Source organism: Pholcus phalangioides, unplaced genomic scaffold, assembly GCF_987345545.1.
Source record: "Pholcus phalangioides strain wild (caught in Gottingen) unplaced genomic scaffold, Ppha-v1.0 ptg000022l_1, whole genome shotgun sequence".
Lineage (NCBI taxonomy): Eukaryota > Metazoa > Arthropoda > Arachnida > Araneae > Pholcidae > Pholcus > Pholcus phalangioides.
The window spans coordinates 20,939,625-20,957,349 of NW_028301615.1; the positions used below are offsets into that span (position 1 = coordinate 20,939,625).

General features: G+C 34.0%; 1 protein-coding gene across 1 annotated transcript in view; it reads left to right on the forward strand.

The window, feature by feature from the left end:
* The first annotated feature begins 1,247 nt into the window (after positions 1-1,247).
* LOC149069982 (uncharacterized) overlaps positions 1,248-17,725 on the forward strand; it is a 29,341-nt gene continuing 12,863 nt past the window's right edge. The window contains exons 1-12 of the mRNA XM_089249748.1: positions 1,248-1,548; positions 2,898-3,006; positions 5,303-5,444; positions 6,014-6,225; positions 7,058-7,202; positions 9,504-9,959; positions 10,745-10,820; positions 11,739-11,874; positions 12,997-13,124; positions 13,374-13,526; positions 14,097-14,243; positions 17,003-17,120. Of these exons, the coding sequence (XP_089105874.1) occupies positions 1,309-1,548; positions 2,898-3,006; positions 5,303-5,444; positions 6,014-6,225; positions 7,058-7,202; positions 9,504-9,959; positions 10,745-10,820; positions 11,739-11,874; positions 12,997-13,124; positions 13,374-13,526; positions 14,097-14,243; positions 17,003-17,120 (2,062 nt within the window). The 5' untranslated portion in view covers positions 1,248-1,308. The remainder of the gene's footprint in view (positions 1,549-2,897; positions 3,007-5,302; positions 5,445-6,013; positions 6,226-7,057; positions 7,203-9,503; positions 9,960-10,744; positions 10,821-11,738; positions 11,875-12,996; positions 13,125-13,373; positions 13,527-14,096; positions 14,244-17,002; positions 17,121-17,725) is intronic.

Here is a 17,725-nt window from a genome sequence, read left to right on the forward strand (position 1 = left end):
TCCCCAAACAGAACTGAATAGCAAGTTCAGTTTTCTTTTTGGAGCATAAGGGGCATTCAAAAACAAAGAACTTGAAAGAATGAAGCAGACGACAGTGTGAAGTTTTCATTCAGTTAGTTCCCTACGAGCAAATCCCACAAACAGAACTGAATTGCCATTTCAGTTCTGTCTTCGAAGCATAAGGAGCCGTCAAAAATAATGAATGAAGCAGGCGACTGGTGAAATGAGAATTTGCACTGTTTCACTGATACAACTGGAATATGTAGTGTTATCTATTAACATTTTTGAAATTTAGAAACCTTTCTGCAAGTTCACCAACTCATCGCTAGAGAGATGGCTGTATTAATATAACATAACATAATTTATTTGTCCCCAGTCAATCACGACAATACTATACAAAATAGAGTTTACAATTAAATTACATATTTTACAATATTTGAAAGGAAAATGCAAAGAAAAAGAAAGAAAATGTTTGAATGGACATGGTAGAATAGTTATTTCATAATGTGGTGAAGAAAGCGCTGGGACACGGAAGTGAGCAGTAACTAGATTAGTCTTAGTGCGGGCGATCGCCCGCATCTTTAGTGATCGTGTGAAAGGGGCCTTACAGTCTGAGTGCGTGATGTTTCTGATTTTTCAGTGCTGTCATCTATATTTCAGAAGGGAAGTGAATCATTGAATACAATGATTGATTATTTGTACCGTTTGTAGGCCTGTTGCTATCTGTAGCGAGACTTTTCAACGGGCAGATCGGCTCGCATTCGAGCCTCGACGTTGGGAACCACCGAAAACCAACTTCAGCCGACCACCATTGGAATTTCAAAGTTACCACCACAGTGGTAACTTTGAAATTCAAGCAGGTTTGGTGTTGTTCGTTCATATATAAAAGTTTGGACGGCTTTGATCAGCAGGAAAAAAAAATTGTCACCCACAATTTACTGCCATCTATGGTTTATAAATAGTACTATTCAGTAATCGTTTGTGTTCTGAATAGTAGGTGACTGCATATGTTCTATGATTGGGATTCATAAATGAAGTTCTTTAATTTTTGGATAGATGGCAGCAAATACTGAAATATTTCAGTATGACATATTTTGATGTAATATATGGTCAGGATTTCGATATATCACAGTTTCCTCCAACGTATACTATCGCCATCTACAAATAATGAACGACGGGAGCGTTTCCGTAAAATAACGTGACGGTATTCCTCGCCCGAAAACTTTAATATGGTCAGTGTTGAAACTGTGTTTAAAAATATTTTTGTGTACACGCTTATTTGAGATCGCGGTGTCAGACGACGCAATCATGGCCGGTGGGAGCAAAAAGACTGGGTACGAGTTTTGGACAGAAACATTGAAGAGCCCTCGTCACGTCGCGGCCCCGATGGTCGACATGAGCGAGCTGGCCTTCAGGCTCCTGTGTCGACGCCACGGGGCACAGCTGTGCTACAGCCCGATGCTGCACAGCCAGCAATTCATTCAAGATCCGCTGTACAGGGCAGACAGCTTCTCGACTTCCAGTGACGACGGGCCTTTGATCGTACAAGTAATCCATTCAATTCTATTGATTCTTGGCTGAGATATATCTTACAGTACCCCTGTATTAATCTATTATCTCAATGATTACCCAAGAAACAATAGGGGCGCCGACCTTCCAGGATGAATCTTGACTTTGTTTTGTTATTTCACGCCAAAAATTCACTACGGAAGCTGCCTCGCCAAACGTCCCAGCCCAGTGGGGGCGCATGCAGGGCAATTTAAATGTCAATAACAGTGGTTCCCAACCTGTGGTGTGTGTGTGACACTGGGGAATGGGATATTCCACTCAGGGCGAATGATAATGTGTTGGCTGGAAGAGAATAAAGTTGAGGTGCAAATGAGTAATAGCGCACTTATTGGCACCAAAACTTCAAGTTGCACCAGGAAACAGCTATTGTATAATCCCTTTTTGGTGTGAAAAACGTCTGAAAGCATGATGAGAACTCACCAAAACTGAAATAGACTCGTATTTTTTTAAGTTTTCCTTTGCCAAGGACAAAAATTGTCAACGCATTGCCGAAAATAGATTATACTGTGGCTGTGAAAGTAAAAGAAATGGCATTAAAAACGACAACTACAAAATAACATTTGGACCAGCTATAGTATAGTCTGTTTTTTAGCAATGCATTGTCAATTATTTCCTTGGCGAGAAAAACATCCAAAAGCATGAAAAGAAGCTGTCAGGAGTGAAACAATCTTTTTTTTGGACGTCTTTCTTGCTAATCAAAAAAATCACCAACACATCACCAAAAATAGGTAATAGTAGGCTATTAAAAACGAAAAAATGGTAATAAAAATGACGAAAACAATAATAAGCTAAATATTCTTGAACTAATTATTTAATAATTTCATTTCTCTCATGGTTAGAAAAATTGATGGCAGATGGCAGCATTACATATAACAAACATTACACAGAAACAAACTTCACGCAAGGTTTCACAACACGCAAATCCCAGCATGTACCAATCCATTAGAAATTCCACAGAGGAGTGTGGACGAAGTGTATGTGTGGTTTAGTAATAGTAAAAATCCCCCATCGTGTTTCTTCTCTACAATTTTCTCAAAATTCTTCCAGATTGTTCTAAAGTTGCACTGATTGTTCTGCAACTTACATCACAGATTTCAGCATATTCTGCTTTGGGGACGATATTACTCTCTGGTCCTTGTGTACTTTTCATAGTTATCTCATAATAGTGTTGATATACTCCAACTATGACTCCTTTATAATGATTCATTTATTTCTGGATCTTGGATTGAACTTTCTTTGGTTCTCTCAGATCCCTTGAGTATTGTTATTTAGGCGTTTCACTGTATAAGATATTAATGCTCTCTATTGTGTTATTCATATTCTTCCAGTTCTGTGCAAATGATCCCGATGTATTTACAAAAGCCGCTGCAATAGTTTCAACTGAATGTGATGCAGTTGATCTCAACCTTGGATGTCCTCAAGCGATCGCCAAAAAGGGTAAGAGTACTTTTTCAAAGGGGTGCTGAGTTTGTGCATCATTTATGAAGTATAAAAAAATATATGCTTTTTGAACATACGAAATAATATATTGTTTGAAAATAATGTTCATCTACGTGTATGTCGTGAAATTCCACCTATGGGGAAATCTAATGTGTTTATATATTCTTAAAAGTCAAACCGTTTGCCACCCTTTGATGTTGATTAAGCAGCTGTCAAGCCTCCCAGATTTCTATTCCATCTCCTAGACCCACACAGGAAGTTCTTACTCCCCCTGAATTCTAAGTGATTGAAAAAAATCCCTACGTTTTGGGAGGGTTATTCGAAAAGAATTAGCTTGAAAAAACGTCTGTAGCCTCTGTTCTTCCCCCCCCCCCAAAATAATGAGGCAGGCATAGATTGTCAGCATTGCATCAAATCACAAAGAAACATATTGCTTTGCCAAAGAAATAACAAAATTATACTTCACATCCTGTTTTAAAAGGGGACATCCTGTTTTTCGGTTTATTTATTTTTTGTTGTTGGCTTGATTTTTGATTTGAGTAATAATGGCATGTAGTTTACACTTCTGTATAAGTGGCTCAGTAAAAAAAAAATATTATGGTCATAGGCAAGAGGGCAGATGTGGACATTTGCCTCCCCCCACCATACAAGGGTGTACCCGAAAATAACAAATAATTGCAACTGCTTTTTACGGCATGCTGAACATCCATAGTATTCTCTCACTCAGTAAGCGTGAAGCCATGCCTCCTGAGCCAATATGCCAAGTGAAATTGCTTGTGATAGTTGTGTTTGGCATCCGTGAAGCAGTTTAGCCTTTTCGTTGTTTTGGTCATGGCAGCCTTACATGAACAGAGCACAGATTTTTTTCTAGTTTTCTTCTTTCTTGAAAAAACAGCAGCGGAAACAGATGGGTTGTTGGATTGCAAATTGCAGGGATACTGCTATGGGTAAAACACAAGTGTACAAAAGATTTTTCCATTTCAAAGAAGATGAAATGTTGACAAAAAGCCTTCTCAAATTTCTCATTTAACATCCAGTTTTTTTTTCTTTTCAATGTGAGAGGAGTAGTGCATAAGAAATTCTTTCCTTAAGATCAGACTTTTAACCAGGCTTTCTACTTGTGCCTAAAAGTGTGCAACAATTTGCTGCAAAAAAAGACCCAATTTTTTGGAGACAGGTGACTGGTTTCTATATCATGGCAATCTTCTGTTTCACAAGCTCTTACAGTGTACCAATTTCCAAAAAGGAACAGTGTGACTCCAGTGCCCTACTCAGCTGATTTAGCTCTGGCACGCCTTTTTTAAAATTCCCATAGCTGAAAAGGGACTTGAAAAAAAAACGTTTTGCCAATTTGAATGGGGTAAAACAAGTGATGGAGGCGGCTTCCGACATCACAAGTTCTTAAAAAATGTTTTGAATAATAGAAGAAAAGACAGGACAAGTGCATTAGATCTAGGGGAGAGTACTTTGAGCATTTGCCCTCCCCTCCTCTAGGAGCCTACATCTGCCCTATTATTCCCTACTCTTTGGTAATTATTGCAAATGGCTAGCATAATGACACATTTTTCCAAAAGAAAAAATCCCTAAGATTTTACTTTCATCAATGAAAAATCCCTAAGATTTTACTTTCATCAATGAAAAATCCCTAAGCTCTTTGTTTTTTTAAATCTTTTTTATATTTGTCTGTGTTTGGTTTTGTACAGAATTTGTATCTGCGTGAAAATCTCCCTTATTCTAATTCTCCATAGTTGGCAGCTATAGTGTCAAAAGAGTTTCTCTCTTGGCTGTGGTCATCCTCTGTACGAGTTTTTTTCTTCCAAGCATTTCTCCAATGCTAACTTAATCAATTAATGATTATCATCATTAGGGTCTTATATTAAAGTTTCATTTGCTGGGTACTGAATTAGAAGACTCATTTCTCATATGATATGTGACATTCATGGGAAAAAATCCCATGAAACCAAGTCAGATTTTTTAATTGTACACTTTAATTTGTATGGTTCTATGGTAATTGACTGGGGACAAATAAATTATGTTATGTTGCTCGTTGTCAACAGCTGATTTTTATGTTCTTTTTCAATTCATTCTTTACAATAAATACTTTTCCTTAATGTGTAAGGGTATGGAAATCTGACTTGATTTCATGGGGTTTTTTTTTCTGTTCATCTGGCAGTTGGAAAGTTTTATCAATTTGTAAATCTTGTCTTTTATGGAAAGTTTTGTAATCAAATTTTCATGATGGATGTTTGGAGAATATTTTACTTTTTTATTTATTTTCATATCTCATTTTCAGGGCACTATGGAGCTTTTCTTCAAGATGAGTGGGGTCTGATTCATTCAATTGTTCGTAAGGCTTCTGTTGACCTGCCAGTTCCCGTCACTTGCAAAATGAGGATACTTTCAAAACCTGTTATGCGATCTGTTGAATATGCTAAGTATATATGATTTGTATTATGCTTTATATGATTAGTTTATGCTTTTCTATCTTTACTGTGTACTTTAGATAAAAATATATATAATTTTTCTGAAATAGGGGTGAAAAATATGCAATCTCTTTTCAATGTTTGAGCTTCCTAGGGATTGAAAGAACAAATAAAAGCAGTCAAAAACATATATTTCACTTAGAACTATCAATGATACTCGGCACTATAAATCATGTACTATAGCTCGCCTAGAGATAACTATTCTTGAATAAATATTTGGTAAACTATTTTTTTTCTTTGAATTTAAAAAGTCTGTAGGATGGAATTTAACATTGAATTACTATTTATCCATGCCAGCTATTTAAAGAATTTTGAGCTATATTTTTCTTGCCAATGTTTGAAAATCATTGTATTCATAAACTAAATGCATTTCCTCTAGCAATCTTCAAAATATTCGCAAATGCCCATATATCAAGATACTGAATGGTCCGCCAAATTAAAACAATTAAAACACAGGCAAAGTGAAATGTTTGATGCTTTTTTCTTTTAAATGTATGAATACACCTCATTTTTCCTCCTAGGATGCTAGAAAGTGCTGGTTGTTCAGTTTTGACAGTTCACGGAAGAACAAGATTCCAGAAAGGCCATGATACAGGCCTAGCAATGTGGGATGTAATAAAAGAAATCAAACAGAATGTGAAGATACCTGTAATTTCGAATGGCAATATTCTCAACTATGATGATGTTGAAGCCTGCCTTAATTACACAGGCGCTGATGCTGTGATGTCTGCAGGTAGAAGAAATTCCCATTTATCATTTTCGAAATACTTGTTCATGTGAATGAAATGAAGTTCATGCCCAGGGGCATGACTACCACTATTAAACCAGATATGCGCCTCGTCCATATTCCTCTGTGGTGCATGACTACTACTTAACCTTACAATGTGCCTCATAAACATTTCTCTGAGGAATTCCTAATGAATTCCTATGTGTTGTGTTGAAGCTGCCTGCTCTCTGCAAAGAGGCTTATTTCAAATGGGAGACTGGCTCGTTCAGTTGCATTGCAGCTGTTTCTATATCTATATTTTTGTGGTTTATACTATAATCTTGGGAACATCTGTAAAAAAAGAAGTACACTTATTGATATCACAGTGATGTGCAAGTAAAATTTGTTGAAAAAAAAAAAGAAAGGAAATTTGGATAAAAATTGGTACATGGAATGTGTTTGTACATGTGTGGCTCTAATGTATTTATGTTAGAGTTGTGCTTATTTCATTTTATACTGGGGCTACCATTTGGCTTCCATATTTTGAAATGAAAATGGCAAATGCCTGAATTTTTATATTATGTGTCGTGTTGAAGCTGCCTGCTGTCTGCAGAGAGGCTTATTTCAAATGGGAGACTGGCTCGTTCAGTTGCATTACAGCTGTTTCTATATCTACATTTTTGTGGTTTATACTATAATCTTGGGAACATCTGTAAAAAAAGAAGTACACTTATTGATATCACAGTGATGTGCAAGTAAAATTTGTTGAAAAAAAAAAAAGAAAGGAAATTTAGATAAAAATTGCCTGATTTTATAATTTATTTTTGTTACTTATATCTTACATTTCAATCTCTTTCAGAGGCTCTGCTTCACAATCCTGCACTTTTCAGTGGGAGGAACCCTCCAGTTTGGGAAATGGCTGAAGAATACCTCACTTTGGCTGAAAAGCATAATACTCCACTTCGTATTGTTAGGAATCATGTGTATAGGATATTATATTTATGGTGAGATAAATTTTATAGTGCAACATATACATGATCATATGCCTTTTTTGCATTGAGGAGAAACACTGTCTATCAAACTTACTACCTAATCAATATGAAGCATTTACTGTATGTGTTAATTTTTTTTATGTCGATTGTAGTATACTATTTTATTTTATAAGGCTCATTCATCACCAATACATAATTCCACTGCTTCAATTTTAATTTCAGGAATGTGATTAAAAAAAAACACTGATTAAAATAGCGAACTTCATTGAAATCCAATACAGGTTATTTCTTAATGATTCTCATGCTCAGAATTTTCATCATTCTTAATACAAATAAATACAGGTTATTAATTATGATAATACAGTCGACTCCTGTTTTAACGAATACCATTATTGAAAAAATCTCGTTTTAACGAACACTTTTCTAATCCTCCAGATAAGTTCACTTAGAAATAAAATGCAAAAACCTGGGATTCCTTTATAACAAAATTTTGTCATAACAAAGTGATTTCTCCGGTCTCTTGGAGTTCGTTATAATGAGATTCGACTTTAATTTCCAATAAATAAGCTGCTGGGGAATGTATAAGCCATGTGCAGAAAAATGACAGAATTCAAATGAAATACAAAGACCACAACAGACAAAATGCCCAAAGAGGTGGCTGAAAAAAGATGCCCATAAAAAATATTTATGTCGATTATATATTTAAGTTATATCAAAAATACAGCAACCCAATAAAAGCAATAAAAACCAATAATTATGATAAAATATAAATATACTGCCCATAAAAAGTTATGATTGTCTCATCTAAGTATGGATGGCTTCTCGATTTATCCCAATATGTTTACCATATTTTTTTTTTAAATGTGTCAATTTTGTTAGAATTTACTACTTAGTGCGACTAACTGGGATAAGCTATTCCATTTATTAACTACCCTATTAGAGAAAAACTCCCTGCCACACCACAGCCTGGAATTTTCCCTTACCAAACAATACTGTTATCCCCTTGTCGATGTAATCGATTGACGATGTATTGATAACTCGTGGTCCATTTTATTCATCCCATTTGGAAGTTTTAAACACTTCAATCATATCTCCCTAACATCTGTGCTCTTCCAATGTAAACATTTTCAAAAAATCAAATCTCTTTATAGCTTAAGCCATGTGTGCCATCAACAGAATGTATGGCTTTTCTCTGAACCCCTCAACGAAGTCAATGTCCTTCTGTAAGTATGGTCTTCAAAACCCGAGGATATACTCCAATCCAGGACAAAAATCCCCTCCCCCCACAAAAAAGAGATTTTTGTAAAAATGTTGCAGCTTTTCATATGTCATAGCTTCATATAAGCTGCACATAGTTTTCATTCAAAAACGAAAAAAAAAATTAATGAAACACAATTTTACATCTGACTTTTTTTTCCTCTTTTATTTTTGAGTTTACTGATTAAGTATTATCCTGGATTAGAAAAAAAATCTTACCAAATTATTGAAGAGAAGTCATAAAAATTCATTAGAATCCCTCAAAGTTGGAATATCAAGGAAAAAAAAAGTTAATGAAAATAGGCCTGTGGCTCTGAATTGGCCTCCAAAGCTAAAAATTAACTTTTAAAGCAGTTTTAGATGCAGCTTTATGACAGGAAAATTACAACAATTTTTGTGATGTTTGCAAACAGAATTAGATTGTTATTGTCTGAGATGCCAAGGACTGTTCAGGATTTCTTGACATCTTCAGTAAAAATTGTATATAGTTGATGATAATTTTAACTGTCAAGCGTTATTGCAACCAATCTATTACAATGACAGTTGTGATAAGGCTCAAATTTTTTATATTCTTCTCCAATTATGTATTTGCTATTTGCCATTTTTCATCCAATATGAAAAACTGCAAAGACCATTCAATCTAATACAATATCTGAACTCAACTGTGCCCGCTTTTTTTACACAGAAACATGAAATCCATGTTTTTTACTTGCCAAAATTGTGTTTGATCTTCACCCTTGATGTTGGAGAATCCGGTATATAGGTGCATGTACATAATTAGTTATTACGTTATTATTTTCTCACCTATTGCATTTTCCACTACATTTGCTCACGTTATAACAAAATGAATTATATAACTTTTTATTCCATCAAAATATTAATTCCCTTAAGAAGCAGATTTTATTTTCAAATGTTTGATATAACAACCTCCAAATATAATGTCGGTTTTCCATGGAACGAGTAAGTTAGCAACAATGTTCGTTATAATGAACATTGACTATGTTATCTATTAGATAAACCGTTTTAAAATTTACTGAACATTACTTTTGTTTTCAGCCTGCACCAAGACAACAAACTAAAGACCCTTCTTGAAAACTCTTCTGAATATGATGACTTCCGAAGAATCTGTGATAACTTGAAAGAGCTTCCATCAAAGTGTGTTCACTCACATCTTCAAGATGAAGACAAAGAGCTTTGTGATATCATAAGTCATTTAAATGTACGTGAGAAACCTTTAGATGAGATAGACTTGGCAGATCTGTTCACATCTTGTGCCTACGAAAGCAACAGTGTTGTTTCAGACCATGCAAATGACTTCCTCGTGCCAATATCTGACAGTGATACGTCTGTGATAGTAGAAAAGTTCCAGTCAATATGTAAAACTTTAGATACAGATATCATTAGAGACAGTTCCATAGAAAATTTTTCTGTTTCTGACTCTGGAGAAGAAAGTTCAGTTCGATATCTTCCTTTTTGGAAGTGTCATTCACGTCCAAGAATAACACTTAGCAGGTTAGCAAATTAAATTTTCTCTCATCAAAGTGCTTTGATTGAAAATGTGTGAGTCTTTGAAAAAAATGAGAGTGGTTTTGTACAGGAAAAACGAGCCAAAAAAACCATCTAATAAATGTCCAAACTCTCCAACTAGGTTTTTTTTTTTATATTTAACATATTAAATTCTTCTTCATATTAATATTCTCATTTAAAAAATAAAATCCTTAATTAAAATCTGTCTAAATACCAAAATATCCAAAACTACCTAAAAGGGTCTCCTTTCCTTTGCACAGTAGAAAAATCACTGAGACCTCCTTTAAAATGTCATGTTTTTATTAGAATGAAGAATGCTTTCTTCTGATTTTCAGCAGGTTCAAAGTAAGAGATGCAGGGAAAAATGTTTTTCTTCAGAAATAAACTTTAAACAAACTTTAACACAAAATATCTGTGCTTGTCAAAGCTGAAATAAGAGGCTTTTAAGGAGGTGGAGATATCTTGTCAATGCTTAGAGTCAACTGTCTGAAACTAATTGTAAAATTACACCCTGAAACTCCAATAGCTTTTTCTGTAATGATAGCAACACACAGTTACTACACACACACAGCCATATATGCACCTTTTAAACATTCCCCCTCCCCTCTGAGAAATTTCTAATAGATATTATAGATACTAGGTAATACATATACTATTCTAATAGGTACTAGGTGCAATAAATAACAAAAATTTGACGAAGGCAAATTATTTACTAACAAAAAAAATTATTGGGAGAAGAGTTTTACAATTTATTATTCTGATATTTTTAGTGGAAATAGAGGTTGCTACAGCAAGTACTTCACAAATGCTGAAGATGGAAGTATCGAGCCTAGTTCTTATCTATCAGTGAGTTTCTTGAACATATAAAATCTCAGAAATTTTGATTAGATGTCAAATCAAAACTAAGCATATATAAGCTCTGTGGGAGGAAAAACTCCCACTTAGCATATAACAAACTCAACTTACAATGAAAGGGTCCCAAGGTGACATCTTACAAAAAGTTTTTAAAAATTACCACTGATTCTGCTTATTTGAATGTGAGTAAAAATAAAAATCCCACAGAACTATTATGAGTAACTCAAAAAAAATTCTAGATATTAATATTTTTAACACTAATAGAGGCCAAAAATTACTTAAAAATTTATGCAACCCTATAGTGATAGGGTGACATCGGTCAAGCAACGCATGATTAAGTACAGCATAGATAAAGAAAGATAAATAACTATTTTCTAGAACAGAGAAGCTGTGGTAAAGAAAGGAAAAGAGGATCAAATTTTTTTTATAGATATTGCTAAGAAATGCGAGAGGCAACGAGTAGCCAACTGTTGTCATTTTTAATAATTTTTTACGGCTTTAATAATTACACTCCACCACTAATTTTTTTGTTTTTGCGTGTTTCTGGGTAAGATGAATGTACTTACATTTTTGAATAATTTGTTGAGAACGACACTTTTGGACCCTTTCCTTGTCAGACACGTGAAAGGTTTGTGCAAGCTCAGACTAATATGAAATTCAACTTTCACATAATATTTATTGAAAGATGTCACAGATTATTCATAATGGCTCTCATATTATAAATTTCCTAATATGTGTAAATTGTGTGTATCTTTTATCATTTTCTGCAAATGATTGGTAAATATGAATTTTTCAGACTGTTTGTGTCAAGAAATCTTATTTGAAGTACTGGCTATTCTTAAAATTCAGTCTTTCTGTTACAGAAGTAATACTTGTAATTTTTTATTATGATTCTTTTCATTTTTATAGAAGAGACAGCAGCGTAAAGCTAGGCATTATGCTCGTGTACTTGCTGCTATGAAAGAAAATAGAAAAACCAAGAAACTGAGGCGTAAACAAAAATTACTCGAGCAAAGGGAAAACAGTGGTCAAAGGGAAGATAAATGTAAGGTGGATATATTTTCTTGACCTTGAATTCCAGCTACAGAACAAATTTATTGATAAAAAATACAGTAGACTCTTGATAACCTGGCCATGCGCTAGTTCTGGTTTGTCCAGTAATCCAAAGTTTTTATGCCGGTTCTGTCTGAGCATAGATTAGGGAAGTATGCCACTGCATGTGTGTGTGCAGAAGTTTATATTATTTAAATGAACTCCTTTAATTAATGTTCCAAAATCTGTAATAACTTTCAGCTATTTTTCTAATTTCGGCAAACCCTGGGATAAGATGTGCCGGGTTAGAGAGAGAGTCTACTGTAATCTAATTTTTGAATGCTTATTTGAGTAGGATGCCATTCAGCCTATGGCAATGTCAGAATTGCTTTGGAAATTAATGCTTATGGCCAGGGCTGAACAAATCCCAGGCGACAAGCGTATTGGCGCTTAAAATTTTCTAAATGTGGTTGCTAAATTTGAGTCTAAGGGTGACACAAAATTTTTTGATTTCATTATGCTATTCCTTTTTGCATGGAAACGTTGTTTAGACCAGTTTTTCCTGAGCAAAATACCATGCTTGGCTCCTAAGAAACTGGGCTGGTGCCTAAATATTTTTTTCGATTTGTTAAGCCCTGCTTATGGCTTTGTGCAATATGTCTATATTTTATAGAATAGGTAAACTTGATTGATGTCGATCTTCAGCTCTCCTATCTTTTTTTTCAGTGATGATTACTAATTTAACATTTAAGACAATATTGCCAGAAGCATTGTTTCAAAAGTTTTTAGCTGTCATCTTGACTCAATAGTACACCTTGTACATTTTAATTAGCTTTCTAGCAGAATATTTATGTGCCCATTGCATTTTCAAAATGTCATGTTTTCATTCGTTCTAAATGTCTAGAACAGCAGTTCTCAACCTTTTTTGACTCGCGGAGCCCAGTAGGCTAATTTTTTAATTATTCATCAAAGTCACTGATTTAAAATATTTATAATTTTTTAAATTTTACTGTTTTTTTTTATATTTTCCTCGAGCGTCTGGAGCACCGGTTGGGAACCGCTGGTCCAAAAGAATATATTTTCTTATTGTTATTTTGATTTATCAATATTACAAACTTATTCATTTCTATTTCAGCAAGGAGTATTGCAGGCATTACGAGAAAGCAAATGAAACAAGAAATTCGTCAGAGGATGGAGTCTGCTAAGGGAGTGACGCCAAAAGTCTGTATTGACCTGAGGTTTTCATCTGAGATGAGTGAAAAGGTATGTACAACGATCATTTTCTCATCCCTACTTGCAACTCATTCATATTTGTTCATATTTACAATAAAAACAAGTAAACAATGTAAAAACAGGTTTATTAAAAGTCGTTTGGAGCAATTTATTTATTTATTTATTTTTTTGCAAACTCTTAATTTGTTCGTCTAAGAAATAAAAGATAAATGCATAAAATAAATCTATTTTTTTACTTGATTTGAATGCATTTATATAAAATTCACCACATATTTTCAGGACCTCCAAAGACTTTCTTGTCAGCTGCGAAGGTTATATGGATCTAACAGGCATAGTGAAACTCCACTGCACCTATATTTTTGTAATTTTTCTGAAACAAATCCTCTGTATAGGATATGTGTAGCAAAAAATGAAGGATTTCAATCTTACGTGGTGAGTGCATTACATTTTTCTATTCACTCTGTATCTTATTATTTTTTATTGCCATACACAAGAAATTTTTAATCTATTTTCATTTATGGAAAATAAAATTTTCAAAAAATTTATTGAAATATATGCAAGTGAGCTGCTATTTGATTGCAGCGAACCAGGGCTGGAAAAATCCTAGACACCAGATCACCCTGGGACTATGACTAGAAAATCGGCATTGGCACCTAAAAGTTTTTCTGATTGTAAATGGTTCCAGAAATATCCCATTGAACCCAGTTTATAAGAATGCACAGCCTAATTTGCATTATCGCTAATCTTTAAATTTCTTGGTTGCTGCCATCCATTGTTATTAATTAATTACATTATTTGCACTATTTCTTTGGTGGTGTGTATGACATCTAAGTCTGATGTATCATGTATATATTATATTCAAATATTCATGTGTAAAAAAAGTATTTTGGTTGTACCAGACATGGGAGAGCTTCACTGTATTCCTTTCAAAAATATTATATTGATTGTATCAGTTGGGGCAAATAAAGTCTTGTATGAACAATTTTCTTTTTTATTCTACAGGTTGATATGGTTGAAGAGAGCCCCGAAGAATTATTCACATCAACAGAACTCTTGTATTTGTCTCCAGATTCCAAAAATGTACTTCAAACTTTAGATAATAACAGGGTCTATGTGATTGGTGGTATTGTGGATAATTCAGTCAAAAAAGTAATTGCTTTTTTTTTTAATGACTCTTGCTAATGTCAAGGTATGCTCACTTAATGGTAGAAAATAACAGGATGTTTACGATAATGGAAAAGTCACGAAAGAAGAAAAAGTTCATGGAAGTAAAAAAAAGTCACGAAATAAGATAGTCACCAATTTTTTTATGGATCTATTTTTAAAATCTTTCCCGGGTAATTACATGCTCAGTTTCATTGTCAAAAATCATGGCCTCTTTTCCCCCCATGGCCAAATCCTAATTGATACTCACAATACCCCTCACTTTAAATCAGCAGAAACAACTGGGGTTTGTTTTGCCAATCATCATTGTGTCGAATCTGGACAAAATGCTTCATTTTGTGAGCAAATAATCTATTCTGCTGAAAAGCTAGTGTTAAATCGTCAACATCACTAAATAATGGGTGTTGAATCATCAATAATTATTGTAGATTTAACACTCATCATTTAGTGCCTCAATATTTGGTAAGAATTATAATTGTCACCAAATACTGAATGTTAAATAACCAATAATGTCATCAAATAGGTCAAGGAAAAGTTAGTTTTTCTTCAGGTATGTGGTAGATACACTCTGATATTTCAATTCCCCCCTCCCTTATTTATAAAATATATAAGAATTTATATGCACTAATGCACCCAGTTATGATTTTTTTTTGGGGAAAAAACTTATTTTTTACTGATATAGTGTGCTATAGACTTTCGCTGTGATCATCCATCAAGTTACATATCACAGAATTTATCATTATAGGTGGAACTGTAATGATAATAGTTCTACCATCAGAGTCCTACATATCAAATTTGTGCAGTATCAACTACGTCTATTTACTATAAATGTTCAATTATATTTAAAATTTAACTCTTTTAAATAATTTCTTTATTATATGAATGTATTTATTGTGTTTATTGAATGTGTGATGATTAAGAACTTAAAAAAAAAAAACTCCCTGAGAACCACATGAGTTGGCTGTATGTCATTGAGCAATCTGATTTACTTGCATCTTTATTAACAAAAGTGAATTTTATTACTTTTTACGCTTATAAAGAACTTCCAGTTTTCCAACGATAACTTGTAAATGGAAAGGGAGGAGGAAACCCCTCTGTCATTTGAATATTGAAGTTAAGCTATTAATTAGTTCTAGTTTAACCACTTATGTAGGTACTTTTAGCATTATTACATATGGTTATGACATATATCAACATTATACCCAGAGGACTGCTGAAGAACAGAGGCATTTGAGCTTTGGAGAGGGAGATTTCAGTGGGACTCAATAGTAAATTATTTGCTGTTTTGCTGCTGTGCAGCCATGTGGCCATCTTTGTGGACTCTCTCAACAAAACTATCCATATTCAAACTCCTCAGGTGCTCAGTGGCAGTCAGCTGAAGTTAGTTTTTCAACTTAGAAATACAAATGCAAGCCAGGTGAAAGAATCTCTCCACTTAGTGCAGGCAGGCTTTTGGCATGATACAGTGATGTGTTAGTGAACGAAGATGATTTGTTACAGATTCATATTCATTTCACATCAAATTTCTTTTTGTTAGTCAAAAAGTCATTTCCCATTGGTTTCTATGGAAAACTTTAATTTGTTCCAGGTGAGACCCAGTCTGAAGATAATACTGTTTTTGTACAATACTAAGAAGCACTGTAAAAAAGATAAAATCTGCATGAAAGCTGAGCTATGTATCTGGTTAGTAATTCTGATGATGATTGTGCAGACATTCAGCTCAGGACGTGGCTGTGTTATGTGAACGTGTGCATCCATGTCAACTAAAATGTTTGTTAGCGGAATCCATATTCATTAGCTGAGGTAGACATAGCTCAAAAAAATCGTTATTATCAAAAATATTTATAAGCAGAGATGCTCATTTGTCGAGGTATCACTGTACTTGCATAAAACAAAAGTTTAGGCATCTGCCACTTTTATTTTTTATATGGAAGACAGATGGCAGTGCCACTAGAGCATGAAAAATGCATAATTCTGGCATCATAAAAACGTTAAGTTCATACATATATACACACACAACATATTCTACTATGCTACAAATTCCCCAGAGGGATGTTTATGAGACATATATACAGTGGAGAGTGGTAGTAAGAGCTCGAACACTCACCACTACATATATTTTATAGTATGGGACCAAAAACACTCATAATCAATTCAGAGATTAAAGTCCTACATAAAACTGAAGCAGAGCACCCTTTGGTCAAATGCTTCAAGATAATGTTTTTTAAGCAGAAAAGCAGCTTTTATAAATTTATGGTTGCAGGTTCCTTTTTTATCTGTTGTGGTGTATTTTTTTATATATAGTTTATTTGTTTGTGGTACAGATTTAAGTACCAAGTTATTAGAATAAATAATGTGATTCTCAGTATGTAGGTGACAGATATCTTCGTATATAACATATTTCTCAAGTTTGAAGAAAAGAATAGGTTTAACAGTGAATTAAGAGCAGACAATATGTTTCACAATGTGTACTTTTATTTCATGCTCTTATCATATGATTCCACCGAATAGATATTTTTGCCCACTTATCATGGAAACTTCGTTGTCACAGGTAATTGACTGTTGACTGACATCTTTGTATCAAACAGATTTGCATATCTCTCAAGCTTTAAAGAACTGAATAAGTTCAATAGTGAATTAAAAATGAACAATATGTTTCCAAATTTGCATTTTCATTTCATACTCTTCATCTTATGACTTTACACTGAATGGATATTTGCTCACTTGTCGCACCAATTTCTTAGGGTCTAACACTCACCCATGCTGCTGACCTAAATATCCAAACTGTACGACTGCCAATACTAGAAAACCTCAAAAGAACTGGTTCAAAATCAGGGACTACTGTATTAACAGTGAATCAAGGTAATTATAATTTGTCTTTTCTAACAACTGATTTGAAGTGAATGTTAATAAATCATAATTTGAAATTTTTTTATAGAAACGTTCACAAACATTGAAATGGGAATTTTATGTTCACTTCTGCAGAATATAAAGCTTTTTTTCCCCAAAAAATCCTTTTTTGAAGACATGCCATATGTGCAGACTGTCATTGAAAAGTAGGTCTGTATCAATACCTTTCTATATTAATTGTCAGCAAGACATGTATTGCAACTGTCTTAAAATGTATTAATATACTATTATGGGCTACAGTATTCTCTCCTACATTGCTGGCATGCTGGGAAATTCGAATAACACATGCTGGATAATTCCTAAACACTCTGTGCATGCCACCTATATGATCACATCTGGATTCAGGATTTTTGATAACAATAACTGATTGATAACTGTATTTGGAAAAATCTGAGTTTTAAGCAGGGCCATCAGGCAAAGTGATTTTTCTGAGGCTCCGCCAGACTACTTTATATGCTTATGCTGGAAAATTTTAACCAGTTCTTGTTTTCGCGAGGCCCTGCCCGGATAGGTCCGTGGCCAGGATAGGCCCTGGTTGTAAGGACAATGGTCATATG